This window comes from Pongo pygmaeus, chromosome 16, assembly GCF_028885625.2.
Source record: "Pongo pygmaeus isolate AG05252 chromosome 16, NHGRI_mPonPyg2-v2.0_pri, whole genome shotgun sequence".
NCBI classification, from domain to species: Eukaryota; Metazoa; Chordata; class Mammalia; order Primates; family Hominidae; genus Pongo; species Pongo pygmaeus.
Genome location: NC_072389.2, coordinates 46,254,051 through 46,276,857, shown reverse-complemented (window position 1 = coordinate 46,276,857; position 22,807 = coordinate 46,254,051). Strand labels below are relative to the sequence as shown.

Here is a 22,807-nt window from a genome sequence, read left to right as displayed (position 1 = left end):
AATGAATCCTAAATGAAATATTGTTTTTTAAATATTTTAGGCAAATAAGCAGAAAGCTTCAGCTCGTAACCTGTTTCTCACCAATAGCCGAAAGGTAAAATTGTAGTTTTGTATTTTCCATTTCATGTTTTGCTGGAATATATTCTTCTTCTTTGGGGTCCATCTTGCTGCTCTTGTCTGTTGTAACCTGTTGATCATGAATCTAATAGTTCGTAAGAGAGTTTCTGAATGTTCTCAAGCTGTTTATTTTTTATTTTTATTTTTATTTTTTGAGATGGAGTCTCAGCCACCCAGGCTGGAGTGCAGTGGCAGTGATCTTGGCTCACTGCAACCACCGTCTCCCAGGTTCAAGCGATTCTCCCGTCTCAGCCTCCCGAGTAGCTGGGATTACAGGCACCCGCCATCATGCCCTGTAATTTTTGTATTTTAGTAGAGACAGGGTTTCACCATGTTGGCCAGGCTGGTCTTGAACTCCTGACCTCAGGTGATCTGCCTGCCTCAGCCTCCCAAAGTGCTAGGATTACAGGCATGAGCCACCACGCCCAGCCTCAATCTGTTTATTAAATAAAATGGTTCTTCCTCACATTTCTGGTATTTGAACCTTTTTGGATAAGACCATAGCCCACCCTGATTTCTTGAGCTCCTGTCTTCAGTCTCGTTGTCTAAGAAATAATGATGTGAATACCTTCCCTTAGAGGAAACTAAGACAACTTCCTTTAAGAATTGTGAGGATCAGATTAGGCCATGTTATTAGTTGTGTTTCTCTGGGTATCATTCAACTTCTGTGTTTCCTCATTTATAAATGAGGGTGATGGTAATGCCAATTTCATAGGGTTTTTGTGAAGAGTAAATTGGTTTAATATATTTTTCAGTGGTGCTAAAGATATAATAAGCAGTGATAGCTGTTATTAATGTGTACAATAACATTTTGTAACTTCAAGCACATCCCAGGTCCTTCTTCGTCATTATAATTTTTCATCTTCTAAGATGATAGAAATTGGATGGATTTCTTATCCCTGATAATACCACAGGGTCTGGGCCTATGTCACAGTACTGTACAAGGACATTAATCAAGTTGCAGGAGAAAGAGATGTGGTCAAGGATGACAGTTTGTACTGAACAGATTGAGGAATGATATGGTTTAGAGTCCAGGAAGAACCAGCCTCTGGTATGGGGTCCTTACCACTGTAATGCTATTGTTGTTTTCAGCTTGCTCACCAGTGCATGAAGGAGGTGCGTCGAGCTGCCTTGCAGGCCCAGAAGAACTGTAAGGAAACCTTGCCTCGTGCCCGCCGCCTCACCAAGGAGATGCTTCTGTACTGGAAGAAATATGAGAAAGTGGAGAAGGAGCACCGCAAGAGAGCAGAGAAGGAAGCTTTGGAGCAGCGGAAGTTGGATGAGGAAATGCGGGAGGTAGGGCAAAAGCATAACATTTTGAAAACCCTAATTACTACAGCCATTTGAAGAGATTTGTTTGCATTTTGAAAATTGTACATCTAACCAATGACACTGTCAATTTTTTTTTTTTTTTTTTTTGGTAGAGATGCGGTTTCACCACATTGCCCAGGCTGGTCTCAAACTCCTGAGCTTCGCGTGATCTGCCTGCCTTAGTCTCCTACCATCAGAAATTTTTTTAAAGACTTAATTTTGAGGATGGTGATTTTAGACTAGTAAACCAATTCTGCTTTTAGTCTTTTGGTAAGGCCCTCCTCAGGCCTTTTTCTCTTTTCTTCTAAGCTGTCTTCCTCTATTCTGGGCTCTTATTCCTCAAGAAAAAGGAATGAGCAAAAGAGAAAGAAAACTAGCTTTTAATTCATCTTGGTTTATTTGTAGGTGCTGACTGCGGTTTTGCTTTTTTTGGACAATAAGAAATAGATGCCAAATTCAGGACCAGATAGGGACAGTGGACAATGAGCCCAGTTTTCTAAGACTTACCCTTCACCTACTGTACTGTTTTATGTATTTTTTTGTTTTGAGATGAAGTTTCACTCTTGTTGCCCAGGCTGGAGTGCAGTGGCGTAATCTCGGCTCATTGCAACCTTTGCCTTCCAGATTCAAGCAATTCAGCCTCAGCCTCCCGAGTAGCTGGGACTATAGGCACCCACCACCATGCCCGGCTAATTTTTTGTATTTTTAGTAGAGACAGGGTTTCACTATGTTGGCCAGGCTGGTTTCGAATTCCTGAGCTCAGATGATACGCCTGCCTCGGCCTCCCAAAGTGCTGAGATTACAGGCGTGAGCCACCATGCCCAGCCTACTTTACTGTTTTAACTTGCAGCCAGTACTGTTGCTAAACCTGATGCCAGCTGATGTAGGCTATGTATATTGCTGAGGGAAGCAAGAGGAGAGAATAAGAAGGCAAAGTCGTTGTATTGCCATTGATAAACCAGCTGAAATGAATGGAAGGAGAGTTGAGATTTGAAGAAAAAGGGAATTAGTGGATTGGATAATGTTTTCTTTCAGGTATATGTAGTAACTCATGTCAAAGTAGAGCTTTGGAGCCTCTTCTGAGCTCTTGATCTTCCCTTATTTTATCATGACTTGGAGAATGAAGATGCATTTTGCTCAGTTCTCTTAAGTCTCCTGGTTAATTTGTATATTTGCATGCAAGGTAATCATATTATCAAGTTAGTAAACATTTGATGCTGTTGGGAATTCTTAACTCAGAGAATTTAAAGTCATTTGAGAGTTAGCCACAGATCTTGAAGTTTTGCAGGCAACTTGGCCTATATTCTAGATTTGTGAGACCTAGATTCTTAGTTATGTTGATAGCTAACTGATGGTTATGCTGACTTATGCATCTTTTTCTTTGAACTTTTGAAATAAAATTTTGACATATCCTTTCTGTTTTCTTAATCTACTTCGTTCATTTAATCATATGGTAGTAAACTTCTTTAAGGTTAAAGATGTTATTCTTGGCCGGGCGTGGTGGCTCACGTCTGTAATCTCAGCACTTTGGGAGGCTGAGTTGGGTAGATCACAAGGTCAGGGGTTCAAGACCAGCTTGGCCAACATGGTGAAACCCCGTCTCTACTAAAAATACAAAAATTAGCCGGGCATGGTGGCAGGCACCTGTAATCTCAGCTACTCGGGAGACTGAGGCAGAGAATTGCCTGAACCCAGGAGGTGGAGGTTGCAGTGAGCCGAGATCGTGCCACTACACTCCAGCCTGGGCGACAGAGGAAGAATCCATCTCAAAAAAAAAAAAGATGTTATTCTTTTTCTTAATTGTTTTACTTTAGAAAGTTTTCCTTAGGCTGAGTGTATTGGCTCCTGCCCATAATCCTAGCAGAAAGGCAGAGGCGGGAGGATCGCTAGAATCCAGGAGTTCAAGACCAGTGTGGGCAACATAGTGATACTTCGTATATATAAACAGTAGAAAAATTAGACAGGTGTAGTGGCACATGCCTATAGTCCCAGTTACTTTGGAGGCTGAGGTGGGAGTATTGCTTGAGCCTGGGATGTTGAGGCGCAGTGAGCTGTGTTCTTGCTACTGCCTCCAGCCTGGGTGACAGAGTAAGATACCATCTCTTCAGAAAAAAACAAAGATTTTCTTGATAGCACTTTAGGTTTGAAACATGAACATTCATTAAGACAAAAACTTAATTTTCTCTCACTCTCTTTCTCAAGTTTTCTTCTATTTTGGATCTGGCTCAAGTGCTATAAATCTTTAAAGAGACAGGATAATTTTATGTAGATTACTGCTTTATAAAATATACTTTCAGCCTTTTGGGTTTTTTTTTTTTTTTGCTGTATTCCCTATTTTATTGTTTTTCTTTTGGGAGAGTGGATCAAGGATAAATCAAGTATATTTTATGAATTTTATTATGAAATAATTCAAAATAATGACTCTTGGACCAATAATGTTCTTTTTTGGAAAAAAAAAAAAAAAGATAAAGCAAACAAGGCTGGGCGCGGTGGCTCACGCATGTAATCCCAGCACTTTGGGAGGCCGAGGTGGGCAGACAAAGAGGTCGGGAGATCGAGACCATCCTGGCTAACACAGTGAAACCCTGTCTTTACTAAAAATACAAAAAATTAGCTGGGTGTGGTGGCATACACCTGTAGTCCTAGCTACTTGGGAGGCTGAGACAGCAGAATCGCTTGAACTGGGGAGGTGGAGGTTGCAGTGAGCCGAGATTGCATGACTGCACTCCAGCCAGGGCGAGAGAGCGAGACTCCGTCTCAAAAAAAAGAAAAAGAAAACAAAACAATGACGCTTTAATATGCTACTTATACTGTGTTCTGTGTTCCATGTAATTTGATATTTTGGATTATGTTTTCATTTTATTGTTTATCTTAGGAATGATTTTATTTATTGACACAATGATTATTTTTCTTAGGTTATTTTAGAGTAGAGGCACTTAAAAAAGAAAAAAAGTGATATCTTACTCTGTCACCCAGGCTGGAGCGCAGTGGCATGATCTTGGCTCAGTGCAGCATCAATCTCTTAGGCTCAAGCAGTCCTCCTGCCTCAGCTTCCAGTGTAGCTGGGACTGCAGGTACATGCTACCATGCCTGGCAAATTTTTGTATTTTTTGTAGAAACAAGGTTTTGCCATGTTGCCCAGTCTGGTCTCAAACTCCTGAGATCAAGCAGTCCACCTGAAAGGCCCTTTTAATTTAGCCTTCTCACATTAAAAAAAAAAAGAAAGTTTGCACGTATATGTGTATTCAGTCTATATTCGTTTTTTGTAGCTATTATTATCACAGATGAAATATAGGTTGTTGGGTTTTGTTTTGTTTTGAGACAGAGTCTTGCTCTGTCACCCAGTCTGAAGTGCAGTGGTGTGACCTCAGCTCACTGCAACCTTTCCTCCTGGGTTCAAGCTATTCTCCTGCCTCAGCCTCCTAAGTAGCTGGGATTACAGGCGACTGCCACCACGCCCGGCTAATTTTTGTATTTTTATCAGAGACAGGGTTTCTCCATGTTGACCAGGCTGATCTCGAACTCCTGACCTCAGGTGATCCGCCAGCATTGGTCTCCCAAAGTGCCGGGATTACAGGCATGAGCCACCATGCCTGGCTAAAAAATACAGATTGTGTTGGGGAGTATTTTGTTCCTTCCTATAGATTGTTTTGGGGAGTATTTTCTTCCTTCCATTAACCTGTTAATTTCATATACCTATTGTATTGGCTTTCAGAATAATTTATAGCTCTTTGTCAGTTATTTTGACTTTTGGTGGTAAGAGTTTTAGGGCCGGTGTGGTGGCTGGCTGGGTGCAGTGGCTCACACCTATAATTCCAACACTTTGTGAGGCTGAATGTGGGCCGATCACCTGAGGTCAGGAGTTCGAGACCAGCCTGGTCAATATGGTGAAAACCGTCTCTACTAAAAAAATACAACAATACAGGCTGGGGCGTGGTGGCTCACGCCTTTAATCCCAGCACTTTGGGAGGCCAGGCGGGCGGATCATGAGGTCAGGAGATTGAGACCATCCTGGCTAATGTAGTGAAACCCCATCTCTACTAAAAATACAAAAAATTAGCTGGGCATGTTGGCAGGCGCCTGTCGTCCCAGCTACTCAGGAGGCTGAGACAGGAGAATGGCATGAACCCAGGAGGCAGTGCTTGCAGTTAGCCAAGATCACACCACTGCACTCCAGCCTGGGCGACAGAGGGAGACTCTGTCCCCCACCCACCCCGCCACCAAAAAAAAAATACAAAAATTAGCCGGGCATTGTGGTGGACGCCTGTAGTCCCAGCTACTCGGGAGAGCGAGGCAGGAGAATCACTTGAACCTGGGAGGCAGAGGTTATGGTGAGGCTCAGATCGTGCCATTGCACTCCAGCCTGGCCAACACAGTTAGACTTGTCTCAAAAAAAAAGAAAAGTTTCTGACGTGTACATTTTCAAAAATAATAAAGCTATATAGACATGTATCCACCATTCAGGTTATAAAATGGAATATACTGTTTGAATTTAGTTGTTGTCTCAGTGCCACCATAGAAAAGTAATGTAAGAAAGAAACATTTCAGTCAGAAGCCTAATAGAGAAAAGATTCACAGTATAAAGGAGAGCAAAACACTTGTTACTAGCAGATTATGAATGAAAGTTACTCATTGCGCCAGGTGTGGTGGCTCATGCCTGTAATCCCAGCACTTTGGGATGCTGAGGCCATTGGATCACCTGAGTTCGAGACCAGCCTGGCCAACATGGTGAAACCCTGTCTTTACTAGTAATAAAAATTAGCCGAGTTTAGTGGTGCTCACCTGTAATCCCAGCTACTCTGGAGGCTGAGGTACAAGACTAGCTTGAACCTGGGAGGCGGAGGTTGCAAGTGAGTCAAGATCGTGCCACTATACTCCAGCCCATGTGACCAGCTGAGACTCTGTCTGAAAAAGGAAAAGAAATTTATTCATTGCTTTTAGTGCCACTGACTTGGCTAAATTAAAATTGTTTATCATTGATGTTTACATTTTTAAAAGTAAACAATTGGTAAAGGAATTGTATGCAAATATAAGTGGTGAATTCTGGACTGCTTCTTGGATATCATTGATAATTTGGCTCTGTTTTCACTTTTTTCCCTCTTTAGGCCAAGAGGCAACAGCGAAAACTCAACTTCTTAATTACCCAGACGGAGTTGTATGCCCATTTCATGAGTCGCAAACGAGATATGGGTCATGATGGTATCCAGGAAGAAATCCTAAGGAAACTGGAAGACAGTTCTACACAGAGACAAATCGATATAGGTGGAGGAGTGGTAGTTAACATCACACAGGAGGATTATGGTGCGTCCTCAGTCAGGACTTAGAGGAAGGCTACCTCTTATTTTTTATGTCTAAAGGTTATATACATTAATTCTTGCAAAATTTTTATTGATTCATAGGTAATTTACCAGAAAAGAGAGATTTATTGTACTGGAGTAGGGAAAGTGTGTTTCTGTAACAGAAGTATAAAACCATTTATTAAAGAATTTGAATAGGAAGGGTTGTGGTTATATGATCTTGCAAGTTTGGGAATATTTTTGTTGTGATTTGTTAGTAGAAATAACAGGTATTGCAATCAGAGTTCAGTAGAACTGAACTGTGTTTCAGCAGAGGAAAACATCTCTCACATAATACGATTCTTGTTTATTTAAGCACGAGAAAGCAACTGTTCAGTTGTCTTTATGTGATCACAAGGAGAGGGAGGAATTGGGATGAAGTTTGAGAGGAATTTCATGGAGAATGCTGATTAAGATTGTGTTGAGCTAGAAATAGTAGAGATTGTAACTGCTTTATAGTATCTTGGGGTTTAAATATGTCTGTATTTCTCCTGTTAAAATAGTTTCACCTATCATAAATATATTAAAATTTTGAATCCTGATTGTCTTGATTGTTGTAGCTTGGTATTATTTGGTAGAAGAAACCCCAATACTGAGAGGCAGTGCTGTGATGTTTTTTGTGAGCTTGCTTTGGCTACTGGAGACCATGGCAGTCCTCCACCTCCATTGCATTTCCAGCTTCTTACCTCTGAGAATTTAGCCTTTCTCTTCCCCCACTCTCCGTGAACCCAGGGATAAGTAGAATGAGGGAATCAGGGATCCACATATATTGGTGTTAATTGTATTTTAGAACAAGATCAGTTGATAAAATGTGATAATCCATAAATTTTCCTTTTCAGATAGTAACCATTTTAAAGCCCAGGCCCTGAAGAATGCTGAAAATGCTTACCATATTCACCAAGCTCGGGTAAGTCTTCAGATAGAAAGGTTTACTGTAATTGGCCCTGGAAATACCCCACAAGCTTTTACTTAGGTGGTCTTCCTTTAGTCTTAATCACATTTGCAATTAAAAGCATAGACTAGCTTGTGTATATGTGTGTGAGTAACTGTGTGTAGGGTGTGGAGCTGGGTCTCTTTGACTTTAGAATAGTAGGGATACTAGAAGAAAGGCAGAAAAACGAATATTCAGTTTTCTAGTTTTAGCAATGTGTTAATTTCAAGTTAGAACAGTTTGTATTTTTTTTTTCTCTTGAGTAATCATGGGCAATATAGTATGAAATGTATCATAGATGTTTAATGAAAAAGACCATACTCACCGGGCGTGGTGGCTCACGCCTGTAATCCCAGCACTTTGGGAGGCTGAGGTGGGTGGATCACGAGGTCATGAGATTGAGACCATCCAGGCTAACACGGTGAAACCCCATCTCTACTAAAATACAAAAAATTAGCCGGGTGTGGTGGCGGGCGCCTGTAGTCCCAGCTACTCAGGAGGTTGAGGCGGAGAATGGCGTGAACCCGGGAGGCAGAGCTTGCAGTGAGCCGAAATTGCGCCACTGCACTCCAGCCTGGGCGACAGAGCAAGACTCCATCTCAAAAAAAAAAAAAGAAAAAGACCACACTCTTGGCTTGTTAAGAGAGCCATATCATGGTATCAAAAAACTGCTTCGTTATTTAATGCCTTCTTTCACTTAAGTAGTAACTTGGTCTTTGTTATTTATTTATTTATTTATTCTTTTTTTTTTTTTTTTTTTTTTTTTTTGAGACGGGAGTCTTGCTTTGTCACTCTCCTGAGTAGCTGGGACTACAGGTGCGCACCACCACACCCAGCTAATTTTTTTTATTTTACTAGAGACGGGGTTTCACCATGTTGGCCAGGATGGTCTCGATCTCCTGACCTCGTGATCCGCCTGCCTTGGCCTCCCAAAGTGCTGGGATTACAGGCGTGAGCCACTGCGCCTGGCCCAAGCTCTTTGTTATGTATGATATAGTGATGTTTAACAAAATCAGAAAGAAACTACAATCAGGTTGAATTAAGTAAAAAAATTGCTGTTTTTAATATACTGCCTAGGAGCCCCTATTTAACATTGACAGAGTGTAAGTCAAGGATAGACGAATGTGACCTTCCCCAATTTCTAATATAATTGTTACATTAAATAATATTAGTAATATGTTTTATAGAAATGATGTCATATGATACTACGTTATATTATCAGATTATGAGAAATTTTATTCCAATTATTTTTCTTAGCACAGGGTAGATATATTGTTATCTTGAGTTTTATTTGCATGTAATATTTTTTCTCTTTTTTTTTATTTTTTATTTTTTATTTTTTTACTTTCCAGACAAGATCATTTGATGAAGATGCAAAAGAAAGTCGAGCAGCTGCCCTACGGGCAGCAAACAAGTCTGGCACTGGGTTTGGGGAGAGTTATAGCCTGGCTAACCCATCTATCCGGGCTGGTGAGGATATTCCACAGCCCACAATTTTTAATGGCAAATTGAAAGGTTATCAACTGAAAGGCATGAATTGGTTGGCCAATCTCTATGAACAGGTGAATTTTAGAACTGTGTCATTCTCTTTTATTATCTCTTTTCCTAAAGTCATTTGTTCAGTGTGATTGTGAAATGAGTACAAGATCTGGCTGGGCGTGGTGGCTCATACCTGTAATTCCAGCACTTTGGGAGGCCAAGGCGGGCGGATCACCTGAGGTTGGGAGTTCGAGACCAGCCTGACCAACATGGTGAAACCCCATCTCTACTAAAAAAAAAAAAAATACAAAATTAGCCTGGCGTGGTGGTGCATGCCTGTGATCCCAGCTACTTGGGAGGCTGAGGCAGGAGAATCATTTGAACCTGGGAGGTGGAGATTGCGGTGAGCCAAGATGGCGCCATTGCACTCTAGCCTGAGCAACAAGAGCAAAACTCCGTCTCAAAAAAAAATGAGTACAAGATCATGTTTTAGATTTTACCCTTTTAAAAAGCTATATCCTGGGGAGGGATAGCATTAGGAGAAATACCTAATGTAAATGACGAGTTAATGGGTGCAGCACACCAACATGGCACGTGTATACATATGTAACAAACCTGCACGTTGTGCACATGTACCCTAGAACTTAAAGTATAATAAAAAATAAATTAATGTAGATTTATTAAAAAATAAAAAGCTATATCCTTTGACAAGAGGCAGAAGGATGTCTCTGTTTCTCTTTCTTTTTGAGACAGGATCTTACTCTGTCACCCAGGCTGAAGCGCAGTGGTGCATTTATGGCTCACTGTGGCCTTAAACTCCTGGGCTCAAGTGATCTTCCTGCCTCAGCCCCCAGAATAGCTGGGACTACAGACATATTACACCACGCCTGGCTAATTTTTGTATTTTTTGTAGAAACGGGGTGTCTCCATGTTGCCCAGACTAGTCTCAAACTCCTGGGCTCATGCGATATACCTGCCTCGGCCTCCCAAAGTGCCGGGACAGGCATGAGCCACTGCGCCCAGCTGATGTCTTTTTTTTTTTCTAACCTGGAGATCCTACTGGAGAATATTTGTGTATTTCTTATGGTTTGTCTTATATGGACTTGGTAAATCTAATTGCTTTTGTGTCTGGGTTGTATTAGCTAACAAACTGGCCTTGCCCTGTCTCATGTATCATGGTTCATAGTTGTAGCTGTAGCATTGGCAAAAGCAATTACTATAGCAGTGGGTAAAAGTGCTGAGGCTGAGTATCTCTAGTCACTTCTCTTTAAACAAGCCTGTTATCTTGGTTGTTCTTTTTGGTAATAGGTTGAACTTTATTTGATGAAATGCATGAGGTGTTGACCATGTATTTTTTTTCCCCAGGGTATTAATGGCATTCTTGCTGATGAAATGGGCCTTGGTAAAACAGTACAGAGCATTGCCCTTCTGGCCCATCTGGCTGAGGTGAGTAGATGCAATCTTTCTATCTTCATTTCTCTAGAATTTAGGGTAATTTCTGTTGAAAATCAGCCACTTAAAAGCACTATGCTAAGCTGTGTAGCATTCCAAGATAGTGGGAGTGGATTCTTGCCTCAGAGCTTTATAAGGGGACAGTATTTTATAACTTTTTGGTTTTTAAGAGGTTTAGGACAATTTTTGAGCATGTGATTTTGAGACACTCCTTTCCACTCTGCATTGATTACCACCAGTGTAGTGGCAAGGGCAATATAGTTAGATCAGAACACCTTTCCTAACATTTCAGCTCTACTCTTATTACCAGTGTAAACTTGGGCAATTTAGCCTCTTTTTCAGCTTAACTCTCTGAGGCTTAGTTTCCTCTTCCTCTTCCTCTTCTATGGAGACATTATCTACTTTATAGGAATTTTATAAGAATTAAATTTTAAAAATGTGTAAAACTGAAAAAAAAGCAAAAGCTCTATACCTATTAAATAACTATAAGATTGTCATGATAACTAGTATAGTAGAAAACAATACATACAAGTCAGTGTGTCATAAATGCTTTGTGGATAAGACCTATAAGAGGTCAGAAGAGGAAATAGTTGCTTGCCATTTTTTTCTCAAGGTGTGTCTTTATGTTCTTATTATTAACATAGGATATTACTATTGAATGTGCAGATTTGGGATTTACTCAGCTGTTTCTCTTATTTGTTTCCTATTCTTAGATTGTTCTTGTCATTAATTACAATTTTGAATTAAATACCTTCCCTTTTCCTGTAGTTGGCTGACTGGGTTTTTCTGTTGCAGAGAGAGAACATTTGGGGACCTTTCTTAATAATTTCACCTGCGTCTACACTTAACAATTGGCACCAGGAGTTTACTAGATTTGTTCCTAAATTTAAGGTAAATATCAGTCCAACCAAAACATGTATTGCTCTTTAAAATAAACTTTTTGACTCTCCTTTTCTTGCCCTACTAATTACTCATAATAGTTCTAAATTTTGGCCGGACTTGGGGGCTCACACTTGTAATCTCAGCACTTTAGGAGGTTGAGGTGGGTGGATCACGAGGTCAGGAAGTCGAGATCATCCTGGCTAACATGGTGAAACCCCGTCTCTACTAAAAATACAAAAAAAAAAAAAAGAAAATTAGCCGGGCATGGTGCCATGTGTCTGTAGTCCCAGCTACTCAGTAGGCTGAGACAGGAGAATCGCTTGAACGGGGCAGGGCCGGGGGGTGAGGGGGCGAGGGGAGGTGGCAGCAAGCTGAGAATGCACCGCTGCACTCCATCCAGGGTGACAGAGCAAGACTCCTTCCGTCACAAAAATAAAAATATCTCATACGTTGTTCCAAAATAACTTGCATATAATCACTATAAAACTTACCGCTGGGAACAATGAGTGCATATTGCATTTAGCCTGATGAAATGATACTCCTGGTCAAACTGCCATAATAGAAAACATCTACCTTGTTTGGTTTAACATAGATTTTGACAAATCATACCGTCAGTACACATCCTATCATTTATGGCATTGCTCTTTTCATTCAAATCTATTGTAAATAATTCATTTCTTTTTTTAATACATGTTTTGTTTTTGTTTTTGTTTTCGTTTTGAGATGGAGTCTCGCTCTGTCGCCGAGGCTGAGTGCAGTGGCGCAATCTTGGCTCACTGCAACCTCCATCTCCCAGGTTCAAGCAATTCTCCTGCCTCAGCCTCCTGAGTAACTGGGATTACAGGTGTCTGTCACTATGCCCAGCTAATTGTTTTGTATTTTTAATAGAGACAGGGTTTCACCGTGTTGTCCAGGCTGGTCTCAAACTCTTGACCTCAGGTGATCCACATGCCTTGGCCTCCGAAAACGCAAGGATTACAGGCATGAGCCACCGCACACAGCCGTTTTTTTGTTTTTGTTTTTTTTTTAATCAGAGTTTTGCTCTTGTTGCCCAGGCTAGAGTGTAATGGTGCGAACTCTGCTCACTGCAACCTTTGCCTCCAGGGTTGAAGCGATTCTTCTGCCTCAGCCTCCCAAGTAGCTGGGATTACAGGCATGTGCTACCATGCCTGGCTAATTTTGTATTTTTAGTAGAGACGGGGTTTCTCTACTGACCATGTTGGTCAGGCTGGTCTCGAACTCCCGACCTCAGGTGATCCACCCACGTCAGCCTCCTGAAGTGCTGAGATTACAGGCATGAGCCACTCCATCCAGCCCATTTTGCTTTTTTAGTAGAGGCAGGTCTCACTATGTTGCCCAGGCTGGTCTTGAACTCCTGGCCTGTAGTCATCCTTCCGCCTCAGCCTCCCAAAGTCCCGGGATTACAGGCATGAGCCACCAAACCCAGCCAGTTCATTTTCTTAATACTCTAAAGTCTGATCTCTAGTCTTAGTCCAGCTTATAATGTCTAAGGTAGATAATGTGAACATCGATTTAATTAATTCAGAGGAAAAGAATTCAGGTTGAGGTAGGGGGTGATCAGCAGGGAAGTATTTGGCATCCATTGGGCAAGACATTGATTAGATTTAAACAGCTGTTTAGTTATGAAAAGTTGGAGGGATTTAAGAAAGAATGAATAGGATTTATTGTTTGCAATTTAAAAGAATTGAAAATGAATTAAATATGTGTTCTGTCCCTAAAGGAATATGATAATGAAGTTGCACAGTTAGGATAGTATTTTGGAGATTATATATCAAAATATGTTGACATGATCTCTGTGATTTTGGGTCTCTGTAATAGTGATGGGTTTCATGTAGTTTGAGGAGCATGGGATAGGGTAGAAATGTGAGGCAGGTATTTTTCTGGCTTGTGCTTTGTATGGAATAGGAAATTGTCTGGGATTTCCCACTTTGAGGCAGCTTTATGGCTGTGGTCCCATTTTGTGGATAAATTGTAGATGTAGAAACTGTATAAGGAGTATTAGGATATATAGCTTTTAACTTGACTGACTCATTTTCATCTTGCTGAGATGATGATGAGATCATTCTAACGCAGTTTGTTGAGTATTTTCTCTTAAATTGTTTGTCTTGTGGAATGGTGATCACCATCTTTTTCTGCTTTTTTTCATATAATGTTTAGTGTATATTGAACAATGCAGATATTGAAAAATAAAATGTCTTGGCCGGGCATGGTGGCTCACGCCTGTAATCTCAGCACTTTAGGAAGCCGAAGTGGGTGGATCATGAGGTCAGGAGTTCAAGACCAGCCTGGCCAAGATGGTGAAACCCCGTCTCTACTAAAAATACAAAAATTAGCCAGGTGTTGTGGCGGGCGCCTATAATCCCAGCTGTTCGGGAGGCTGAGGCAGGAGAATCGCTTGCACCTGGCGGGGCAGAGTTTGCAGTGAGCCGCGATCATGCCACTGCACTCCAGCCTGGGCGACAGAGTGAGAATCCATCTCAAAAAGAAAAAAAGAAAAATAAAAGGTCTTAAAATTTTTTCACCAAACCACTTAAGTTTTCAGTAGCTCTTCCAGTGGCTGATAGATGGCAATGTGATATTACTAGTGTCATTGATACCTTTCCTTTGACTTTATAAGTGTGCCTGAAACAGAGCTATCATTTGCATGTTGAACTTTCTTTTGATATTCTAATTTAGGGTTATATACCCTGTGGGTGTTGCCATCTCTTTTGATTTTTTTTCTTTGCTTTTTTTTTTTTTTCTTAGAGACATTTTCTCCTTCTGTCTCCCAAGGTAGAGTGCCTAGACATGATCATAGCTCACCACAGCCCTGAACTCCACCTCAAGCCATTCTCCCACATCAGCCTCCCAAGTAGCTAGGACTACAGGCATGCAGCGCCACACCCTGCTAATTTTTTTTTTTAATTTTGTGGAGACGTCTTGCTATGTTGCCAAGGGTGGTCTCTAACTCCTGTCCTCACACAGTCATCCCACCCTGGCCTCTTAAAGTGCTGGAATTATAGGCATGAGCCACTGCAGTTGGCTTGATTTTTTTTTTCCTAGTGCCCCAATATATTTTTTATTGTGACAAAATACATAGAACATAGTATTTACCATTTTAACTATTTAAAAATGAGCTGGGCCTGGTGGGTCATGCCTGTAATCCCAGTACTTTGGGAGGCCAAGGTGGGAAGATCACTTGAGTCCAGAAGTTCAAGAACAGCCTTGCCAACATAGACCTTGTCTCTACAAAAAATTTAAGTTAGTTGGACATGGTAGTGCATGCCTGCAGACCAAGCTTATAAAAAAATGGGCCGGGTGCGGTGGCCCACGCCTGTAATCCCAGCACTTCGGGAGGCTGAGGCGGGGGGGGTCACCTGAGGTCGGGAGTTCTAAACCAGCCTAACCAATGTGGAGAAACCTCATCTCTACTAAAAATACAAAATTAGCTGGGCATGGTGGCACATTCCTGTAATCCCAGCTACTCGGGAGGCTGAGGCAGGAGAATCGCTTGAACCCAGGAGGCGGAGGTTGTGGTGAGCTGAGATTGTGCCATTGCACTCCAGCCTGGGCAACAAGAGCGCAACTCTGTCTCAAAAAAAAAAAAAAGTACAATGTAGTAGCATTAGGTACATTCACAATCTTGTGTAACCGTCACTGCTGTCTAGTTTCATAACTTTTTCATCAGCCCAAACAGAAGGCCTTTACCCACTAAGCAATCACGTTCTATTCACCTTGTGCTGTAGCCTCTGGCAACCACAAATTCGACTCCTGTGGCTGGATTTGCTTATTCTGAACACTTTGTGAATGCCGTTTCTGTCTGGCTTCTTTTACTGAGTATAAAGTTTTCAAGCTTCGTCCATATTATAGCATGTATCAGTGCTTTATTCCTTTATATGGCTGAGTAATATTCCATTGTGTATATATATCACATTTTGTTCATCCATTCATCTATTGATGAATATTTGGGTTGTTTCCACCTTTTGGCTGTTGTGAGTAGTACTGCTATGAACATTCCTTTGCAAGTTTTTGTTTGAACACTTTTACTGTTTTCACTTCTTTTGGGTATGTACCTATGAGTAGAATTGCTAGGTCATATGGTAATTCTACTTATTAAGGAATCTGCCACCTGTTTTTTTGTGTGTTTTGTTTTTTGTTTTATGACACAGAGTCTTGCTCTGTCGCCCAGGCTGGAGTGCAGTGGCGCGATCTTGGCTCACTGCAACCTCCGCCTCCCAGGTTCAAGCAATTCTGCCTCAGCCTCCCGAGTAGCTGGGACTACAGGGGTGTACCACCACACCCAGCTAAGTTTTGTATTTTTGGTAGAGACAGAGTTTTACCATGTTAGCCAGGCTGGTCTTGAACTCCTGACTTCAGGTGATCTGCCCGCCTCTGCCTCCCAAAGTGCTAGGATTACAGGCATGAGTCACCGTGCCCGGCCTGCTACCTGTTTTTGAATGGCTGTAAACTAAGAATAGTTTTTACATTTTAAAATTATTGATAAAAAAATAAATTTTCATAGAATGTGACATACAAAGTTGAAAGTCATATGTATTGGAACATAGCCCCACACTGCACTCTTTTTCTACCTTTTTTTTAGACAGTGTCTCGCTCTGTTTCCCAGGCTGGAGTGCAGTGACATGATCTTGGCTCACTGCAACCTCTGCCTCCTCCGGGTTCAAGCAGTTCTTCTGCCTCAAGCTCCCGTGTAACTGGGACTACAGGAGCCTGCCACCATGCCCGGTGAATTTCTGTATTTTTAGTAGAGGCTGAGTTTCCCCACGTTGGCCAGGCTGGTCTTGAATTCCTGAGCTCAAGCGATCCTGCTACCTTGGCCTCTCAAACTGCTGGGATTACAGACGTTAGCCACCATGCCCAGCCAGCTTTTTTCTTTATCTGATGTCTTGAGATGGAGCTTAGAGTATTGATTTTCAGCTTCTAATAGATGTACATTTAAGGATACTCATTGCTTTCTGAGCATGACTTTAGCCATCCAAAGGTTTGATGTGTCATATATACATTATCTTTCACTTCATCATAATCTCTAACTTCCATTGCAAGTTCATTTTTGATCCATGGGTTATTTAAAAGTGTATTTCTAGGTGGGATGATCACTTGAGCCCTGGAGTTCAAGGCTACATTGAGCTATGATCATACCACTGTACTCCAGCCTAGGCAACAGGGCGAGACACTATCTCTTTAAAAAAAAAAAAAGTGTAATTCATAATTTTCAAACAGTGGAGGATTGTCTAGATGTCTTGTTTGTTATTGATACCTTAAATTCACATTGGTAAAAGAAACTTTTTATGACTTTAATGCTTTGAAATTTGTTGAACCCTTGTTTTTATGTCTCAGCATATTGTCAGTTTTTATATGTCCACTGTCTATTGGAAAATTATAGGTATTCTGCCCTTATTCATTGCAGTGTTGCATATATGTTGATTTAGGTCAAAGTTTGTTAAGTTGTCAGCTCTTTCATGTCTTTACTGATTCGTCTGCCTATTCTGTCACTGACTGAGAGTGGTATATTAAAACACCATGATTATGGATTTGTCCATTTCTCTTCTGTCCATTTTTGCTTTATATATTTTGAAACTGTAAGATGTATACAAATTTATAATCATTTTATCTTCCTGGTGAACTGAACCTTTTATTATTATGAAATTTTCCTTTTAAAGACTTTTCGACTAAAAGTCTGTATTTTCTGATATATTTTGTTTTTCTTTAGTTAATTTTTTTCTGAATACAGAATGTGAGAGCATCTTTGCTTAATTTTTACATGGCTTTTTTTCTTCCTTTTATTTTTAATCATTTTACATCATTTATGGTGCAGTTCTCTTTTTGAGACGGAGTCTTTACCTGTCGCCAGGCTGGAGTGCAGTGGCGCAATCTCAGCTCACTGCAACCTTCGTCTCCAGGGTTCAAGCAATTCTCCTGTCTCAGCCTCCCTGGTAGCTGGGATTACAGGCGCATGCCACCACACCCAGCTAATTTTTGTATTTTTAGTAGAGACAGGGTTTCACTATGTTAGCCAGGCTGGTCTCTAACTCCTGATCTCAAGTGATCCGCCTGCCTCAGCTTCCCAAAGTGCTGGGATTATAGGTGTGAGCCACTGTGCCCGACCTTAAGGTGTATTTCTTGCCTCTTATTTGGAATATTTGTGCTTTTAATGTAAATGCTGATATATTGAGTTTAAGTCTGCCTTACTAATTGTTTTTCTACTTGTGGCACCTGTTTAATTTTTCTCTTTTCCTTATTTTTAAATTTAAAATTTTTTTTGAGACGAAGTCTGGCTCTGTCGCCCAGGCTGGAGTGCAGTGGTGTGATCTCTGCTTACTGCAACCTCTGCCTCCCAGGTTCAAGCAATTCTCCTGCCTCAGCATCCTGAGTAGCTAGAATAACAGGCACCTACCACCACGCCCAACTAATTTTGGTATTTTTAGTAGAGACGGGGTTTAACTATGTTGGCCAGGCTGGTCTTGGACTCCTGACCTCAGGTGATCTGCCCACCTTAGCTTCCCAAAGTGCTGGGATTACAGGCGTGAGCCACTGCGCCCACCCTATTTTAAAAACATTTTTTGGCCCATGACACAGCGCTCAGGAGATCCTGAGAAATGTGTCCCAGTTTTTCGGTTCTCTCCTTTCTTAATGTCCTTTTGGACTGATTAAATGTTATTGCTCTCCCTCCCTCTCTTAGCTTATTATTTGTCTTAGTTTGTTTTGCACTGCTATAACAAAACACAGAAAACTGAGTAATTTATAAAGAAAAGAGATTTATTTGTTATAGTTCCAGAGGGCCTGAGAAGTCAAAAAGTGAGGCATCCTCATCTCACAAGGGCCTTCTTGTTGCATCACTCCAGATTGGAAGGCAGAGGAGCAGAAGAACCCAGGGTGAGGGGGACTTCTGTGATAATGGCATTAATTCATTCATGAGGGCAAAGCCCCCATGACCTTCTCACCCCTGAAAGGTCCCACCTCTCAGTACTGTTGCATTGGAGATTAAGTTTCCAACACATAAACCTCGAGAGAGATGTTCAAATCATAGCACTAGTCATGTATTTATTTTATTCTTTTTGGTTTTTTTTTGGAGACAGAGTCTCACTCTGTCACCCATGCTTCAGTGCAGTGGTGTGATCTCCACTCACTGCAACCTCTGTGCCCAGCTAATTTTTGTATTTTTAGTAGAGACAGGGTTTTGCCATGTTGGCCAGGCTGGTCTTGAACTCCTGGCCTCAGGTGATCCATCCACCTCAGCCTCCCAAAGTGCTGAGATTACAGGCATGAGCCACCATACTTAGCCTATTTTATTCTCTAGTAGATAATCTGGGGGAAAAACTTACCTTCTTGACTTAAAAAATAATATAAATTAAGAGTTACTACTTTCTGGATAATATAAAGACTTCGGTATACTTGAACTACATCCCTTTTGTCTAGACTTATATGCTGTAGGTTTTGTATACTTTTTATAGCCCCATGAGACATTTTATTATTGCTTATATATTTTATGTTTAGATTTTTTCATATTATATATTCAATTTTTATTAATTTTCATTTCTTGCTGCATATTTCTGCTTCCATTTGGTTGAAATTTTTCAGAACAACAAAAGATAGCGGTCTGCAGATTCAAGAAGCCCTGTGAGGTGCAGGGATAAGGAGAAAGAAAACCACATCTAGAAACATCACAGAAAAAGTGCTGAATCTTGCATTCTGTTGTTTCTTTGTGCTTTAATCTGGATATTTTCTTCTGACTTGTCATCTAGTTCACTAATTTTCTCTTTAGCTGCATCTAATCTGTCATTAGATCCATCCATTAATTTCTTGATTTTAGTTACTATATTTTTCAGTTCTAAAAATTCCCTTTGATTCTTTTATAATTTATAGCATACCACTGAAATTCTTTATCTTGTTTTTCATTAACAAATTAGCATTTTTTAAAGTATTTTTTATTTTTATTTTTAAATTTATTTTATTTATTTATTTTTTTTTTGAGACACAGTCTCACTCTGTCTCCCAGGCTGGAGTGCAGTGGCATGATCTCGGCTCACTGCAACTTCCGCTTCCTAGGTTGAAGCGATTTTCCTGCCTCAGCCTCCCGAGTAGTTGGTACTACAGGTGTCTGCCACCACTCCTGGCTAATTTTTTTTTTTTTTTTTTTTGTATTTTTGGTAGAGATGGTGTTTCACCACGTTGGCCAGGATGGTCTCTATCTCCTGAGCTCGTGATCCACCAGCTTTGGCCTTGCAAAGTGCTAGGATTACACGTGTGAGCCACTGCGCCCCGCCTAAACTTTTATTTATTTATTTATTTGAGACAAAGTCTTGCTCTGTTGCCCAGGCTGGAGTGCAGTGGCACAATCTTGGCTCACTGCAACGTCTCCCAGGCTCAAGCAATTTTGCCTTAGACTCGTGAGTTCCTGGGACTGCAGGCGCGTGTCACCACACCTAGCTAACTTTTGTATTTTTTGTAGAGACAGGGTTTCACCATGTTGCCCAGGCTGTTCTGAAACTCCCATGCTCAGGTGATCTGCCAGCCTCAGTCTCCCAAAATGCTGGGATTACAGGCATGAGCCACTACTCCCGGCCAAAAGTCTGTTTTTAATATTTTTATTATTTTAATCTCCTCCGTGTACATTATCTTTCTTTCATGTAGGCTTTCAGTCATGTGATATGGTCTTTCTATGTCTAGTTATTTTTTAATGCTATGCCAGACATTGTATAGGAAAAACTATAGAGATAAGTGTGGGCTCTCACTACTGTTTTCTTCTAGAGAGGATTTATGTGTTTTTTTGCCACTAGTAATTATTTGGGGGTTGGTGGGGTTGCAAATTATTCAAAGCCTTTTTAATCTGGAATTCAGATGTTTTGAGGCGGAGAGTCAGTACCTATTCAGGCAAGTCTAGGCAAGTCTATGTATGATTTACTGTTACTACTACCTTGTAGCCTTTGAGTTCCAACTTAAAGCCAGGGATGTGGCTGGTTACAAGAGTCTTTTTCCTTGAACTACAATTTTTGTTCTCTATGTCTTACATCTTTTTTTTTTTTTTTCCTTTTTTCTGAGACAAAATCTTGCTTTTGTCCCTGAGGCTGGAGTGAAATGGCGCCATCTCTGCTCACTGCAACCTCTGCCTCCCTAGTAGCTGGGATTACAGGCGCATGCCACCACACCCGGCTAATTTTTGTATTTTTAGTAGAGGCGTTTCACCATGTTGGCCAGGCTGGTCTCCAACTCCTGACCTTAGGTGATCTGCCCGCCTCGACCTCCCAAAGTGCTGGGATTACAGGCGTGAGCCACCATGCCCAGCCTATCCTACATCTCTTAAGAAAAAGTGTCCTCAGTTTCTTACCCTCTCAACTAGAACTTTTGTAATGCCATGGTACCATCAGTGATATAAAGTATACCACATACTAGGCTTACCTCTCTGGGCTTCTGTTCTTTTCTGATTTGGGCCTCTGTAATTGCCCACTGTCTCAGTAGCTGTTTTATGCCTTCAGACAAATGAATTGTCTGTGTGTGTTTCTATTTGGACAACAGGGTTGGTTAAACCACTTATTCCACCATTGGCAGGAGAGGAATTCCTATGCTCATTTTATTAGTTTCTTTTTAAATTGTTCCGAATTATATATATGTTACAATACTTTTCAGATCATCTATAGAAAGTAATGTATATATTGGCCCTTTTTCTAGGTGCTACCATATTGGGGAAATCCTCATGATAGAAAAGTCATCAGAAGGTTCTGGAGTCAGGTAACATTCTACTTAAACTGCATACATACATACCGTACATGCAGTCATTATTTCTCTAATTGATGTGGATAATTTCTTTTAGACAAAAATCTTCTTATCTATTATATATTTCTGGACACTGATCAAGTTTCCATTTTTCTGATACAATACTTTTCCTGTTGTAGACAATCAGCTGGACTTGATTTCCAGGATTAATTAAGAATCTTTTTTTTTGAGACAAGGTCTTGCTCTGTTGCCCAGGCTGCAGTGCAGTGGCATGATCACATTTCACTGTGGCCTTGACCTCCTGGCTCAAGCAATCCTCCCACCTCAGCCACCCGAACTACAAGCAGGAGACAGCATACCCAGCTAATTTTGGGGACTATAGGCTCACTACATCATGCCCGGCTAATTTTTGTATTTTTTGTAGAGATGTGGTTTCAACCTGTTGCCCAGGGTAGTCTCAAACTCCTGGGCTTAAGCGATCCTCATGCCTCGGCCTCCCAAAGTGCTGGGATTACAGGTGTGAGCCATCACACCTGGCCAGAACTTTTTTCTTTAATAAGCTGAAGACTAGTTTTCAGCCTAGTTTGTGGTAAATGTGACTGCTTTAAAAACAGTTATAGTGACCGGGCATGGTGGCTCATGCCTATAATCCCAGCATTTTGGGAGGCTGAGGCAGGAGGATCACTTGAGTCCAGGAGTTCGAGACCAGCCTGGGTAACATAGTGAGACCCCATCTCTACATAAAATAAAATAAAATAAAAATTAGCCGGGCATGGTGGTATATGCCTGTAGTCCCAGCTGTTTGGGAGACTGAGGCAGGAGGATCACTTGAGCCCAGGAGGTTGTGTTTGCAGTGAGCCATGTTCACGCTGCTGGACTCTAGTCTGGGTAACGGAGCGAGACCTTCTCAACAACAGCAAAACAACAAACAAAACCCCACAGTATGGTTCACTTCACTGCACATCTCCCTACCATATGGGAGAAGCACATCTTCAGGGCTGTCTTAAACATTTTGGCCCTAGAAAAACAGTCCATACATCAGTTCCTTATTATGAATTATTAGGTTTCTCTTTTCACCCTTCCCCTTTTATATTTACAGAAGACCCTCTACACTCAGGATGCCCCCTTCCATGTGGTTATTACCAGCTATCAGCTGGTGGTGCAGGATGTAAAGTATTTCCAGCGGGTCAAGTGGCAATACATGGTACTGGATGAGGCTCAGGCGCTCAAGAGTAGTTCCAGGTAACATGAGTAGTAGAAACCAAACTCAATGCATTGGGTTAAGTACACACACACACACACGCGCACACACACACACACACAGACTTGTATATATGAATGAAATGAAGATATGAGAAGTTTTATTTTATTTTTTTAATAGAGACAAGGTCTCGCTTTGCTGCCCAGGCTAGTCTCGAACTCCTGGCTTCAAGCGATCCTCTCGCATCGGCCTCCCCAAGTGTTGGGATTACAGGGATGAGCCACCCGTCCAATATATGAGAGGTTTTAAATATGATGTGACATGATCTCTGCATCAGTCATGTACCTGATCAGAAGGCAAAAATTCCCT

At 41.2% G+C, this 22,807-nt stretch overlaps 1 protein-coding gene across 3 annotated transcripts in view; it reads left to right on the top strand.

Annotated features, from left to right (window-relative positions):
* INO80 (INO80 complex ATPase subunit) overlaps nt 1-22,807 on the top strand; it is a 137,263-nt gene that overhangs the window by 35,176 nt on the left and 79,280 nt on the right. For all 3 annotated transcript variants that reach the window (XM_063652134.1, XM_063652133.1, XM_054450302.2), the window contains exons 8-16: nt 41-94; nt 1,210-1,413; nt 6,534-6,729; nt 7,604-7,671; nt 9,048-9,257; nt 10,540-10,620; nt 11,422-11,517; nt 21,193-21,252; nt 22,337-22,479. In XM_063652134.1, coding sequence (XP_063508204.1) covers nt 41-94; nt 1,210-1,413; nt 6,534-6,729; nt 7,604-7,671; nt 9,048-9,257; nt 10,540-10,620; nt 11,422-11,517; nt 21,193-21,252; nt 22,337-22,479 — 1,112 coding nt within the window. The remainder of the gene's footprint in view (nt 1-40; nt 95-1,209; nt 1,414-6,533; nt 6,730-7,603; nt 7,672-9,047; nt 9,258-10,539; nt 10,621-11,421; nt 11,518-21,192; nt 21,253-22,336; nt 22,480-22,807) is intronic.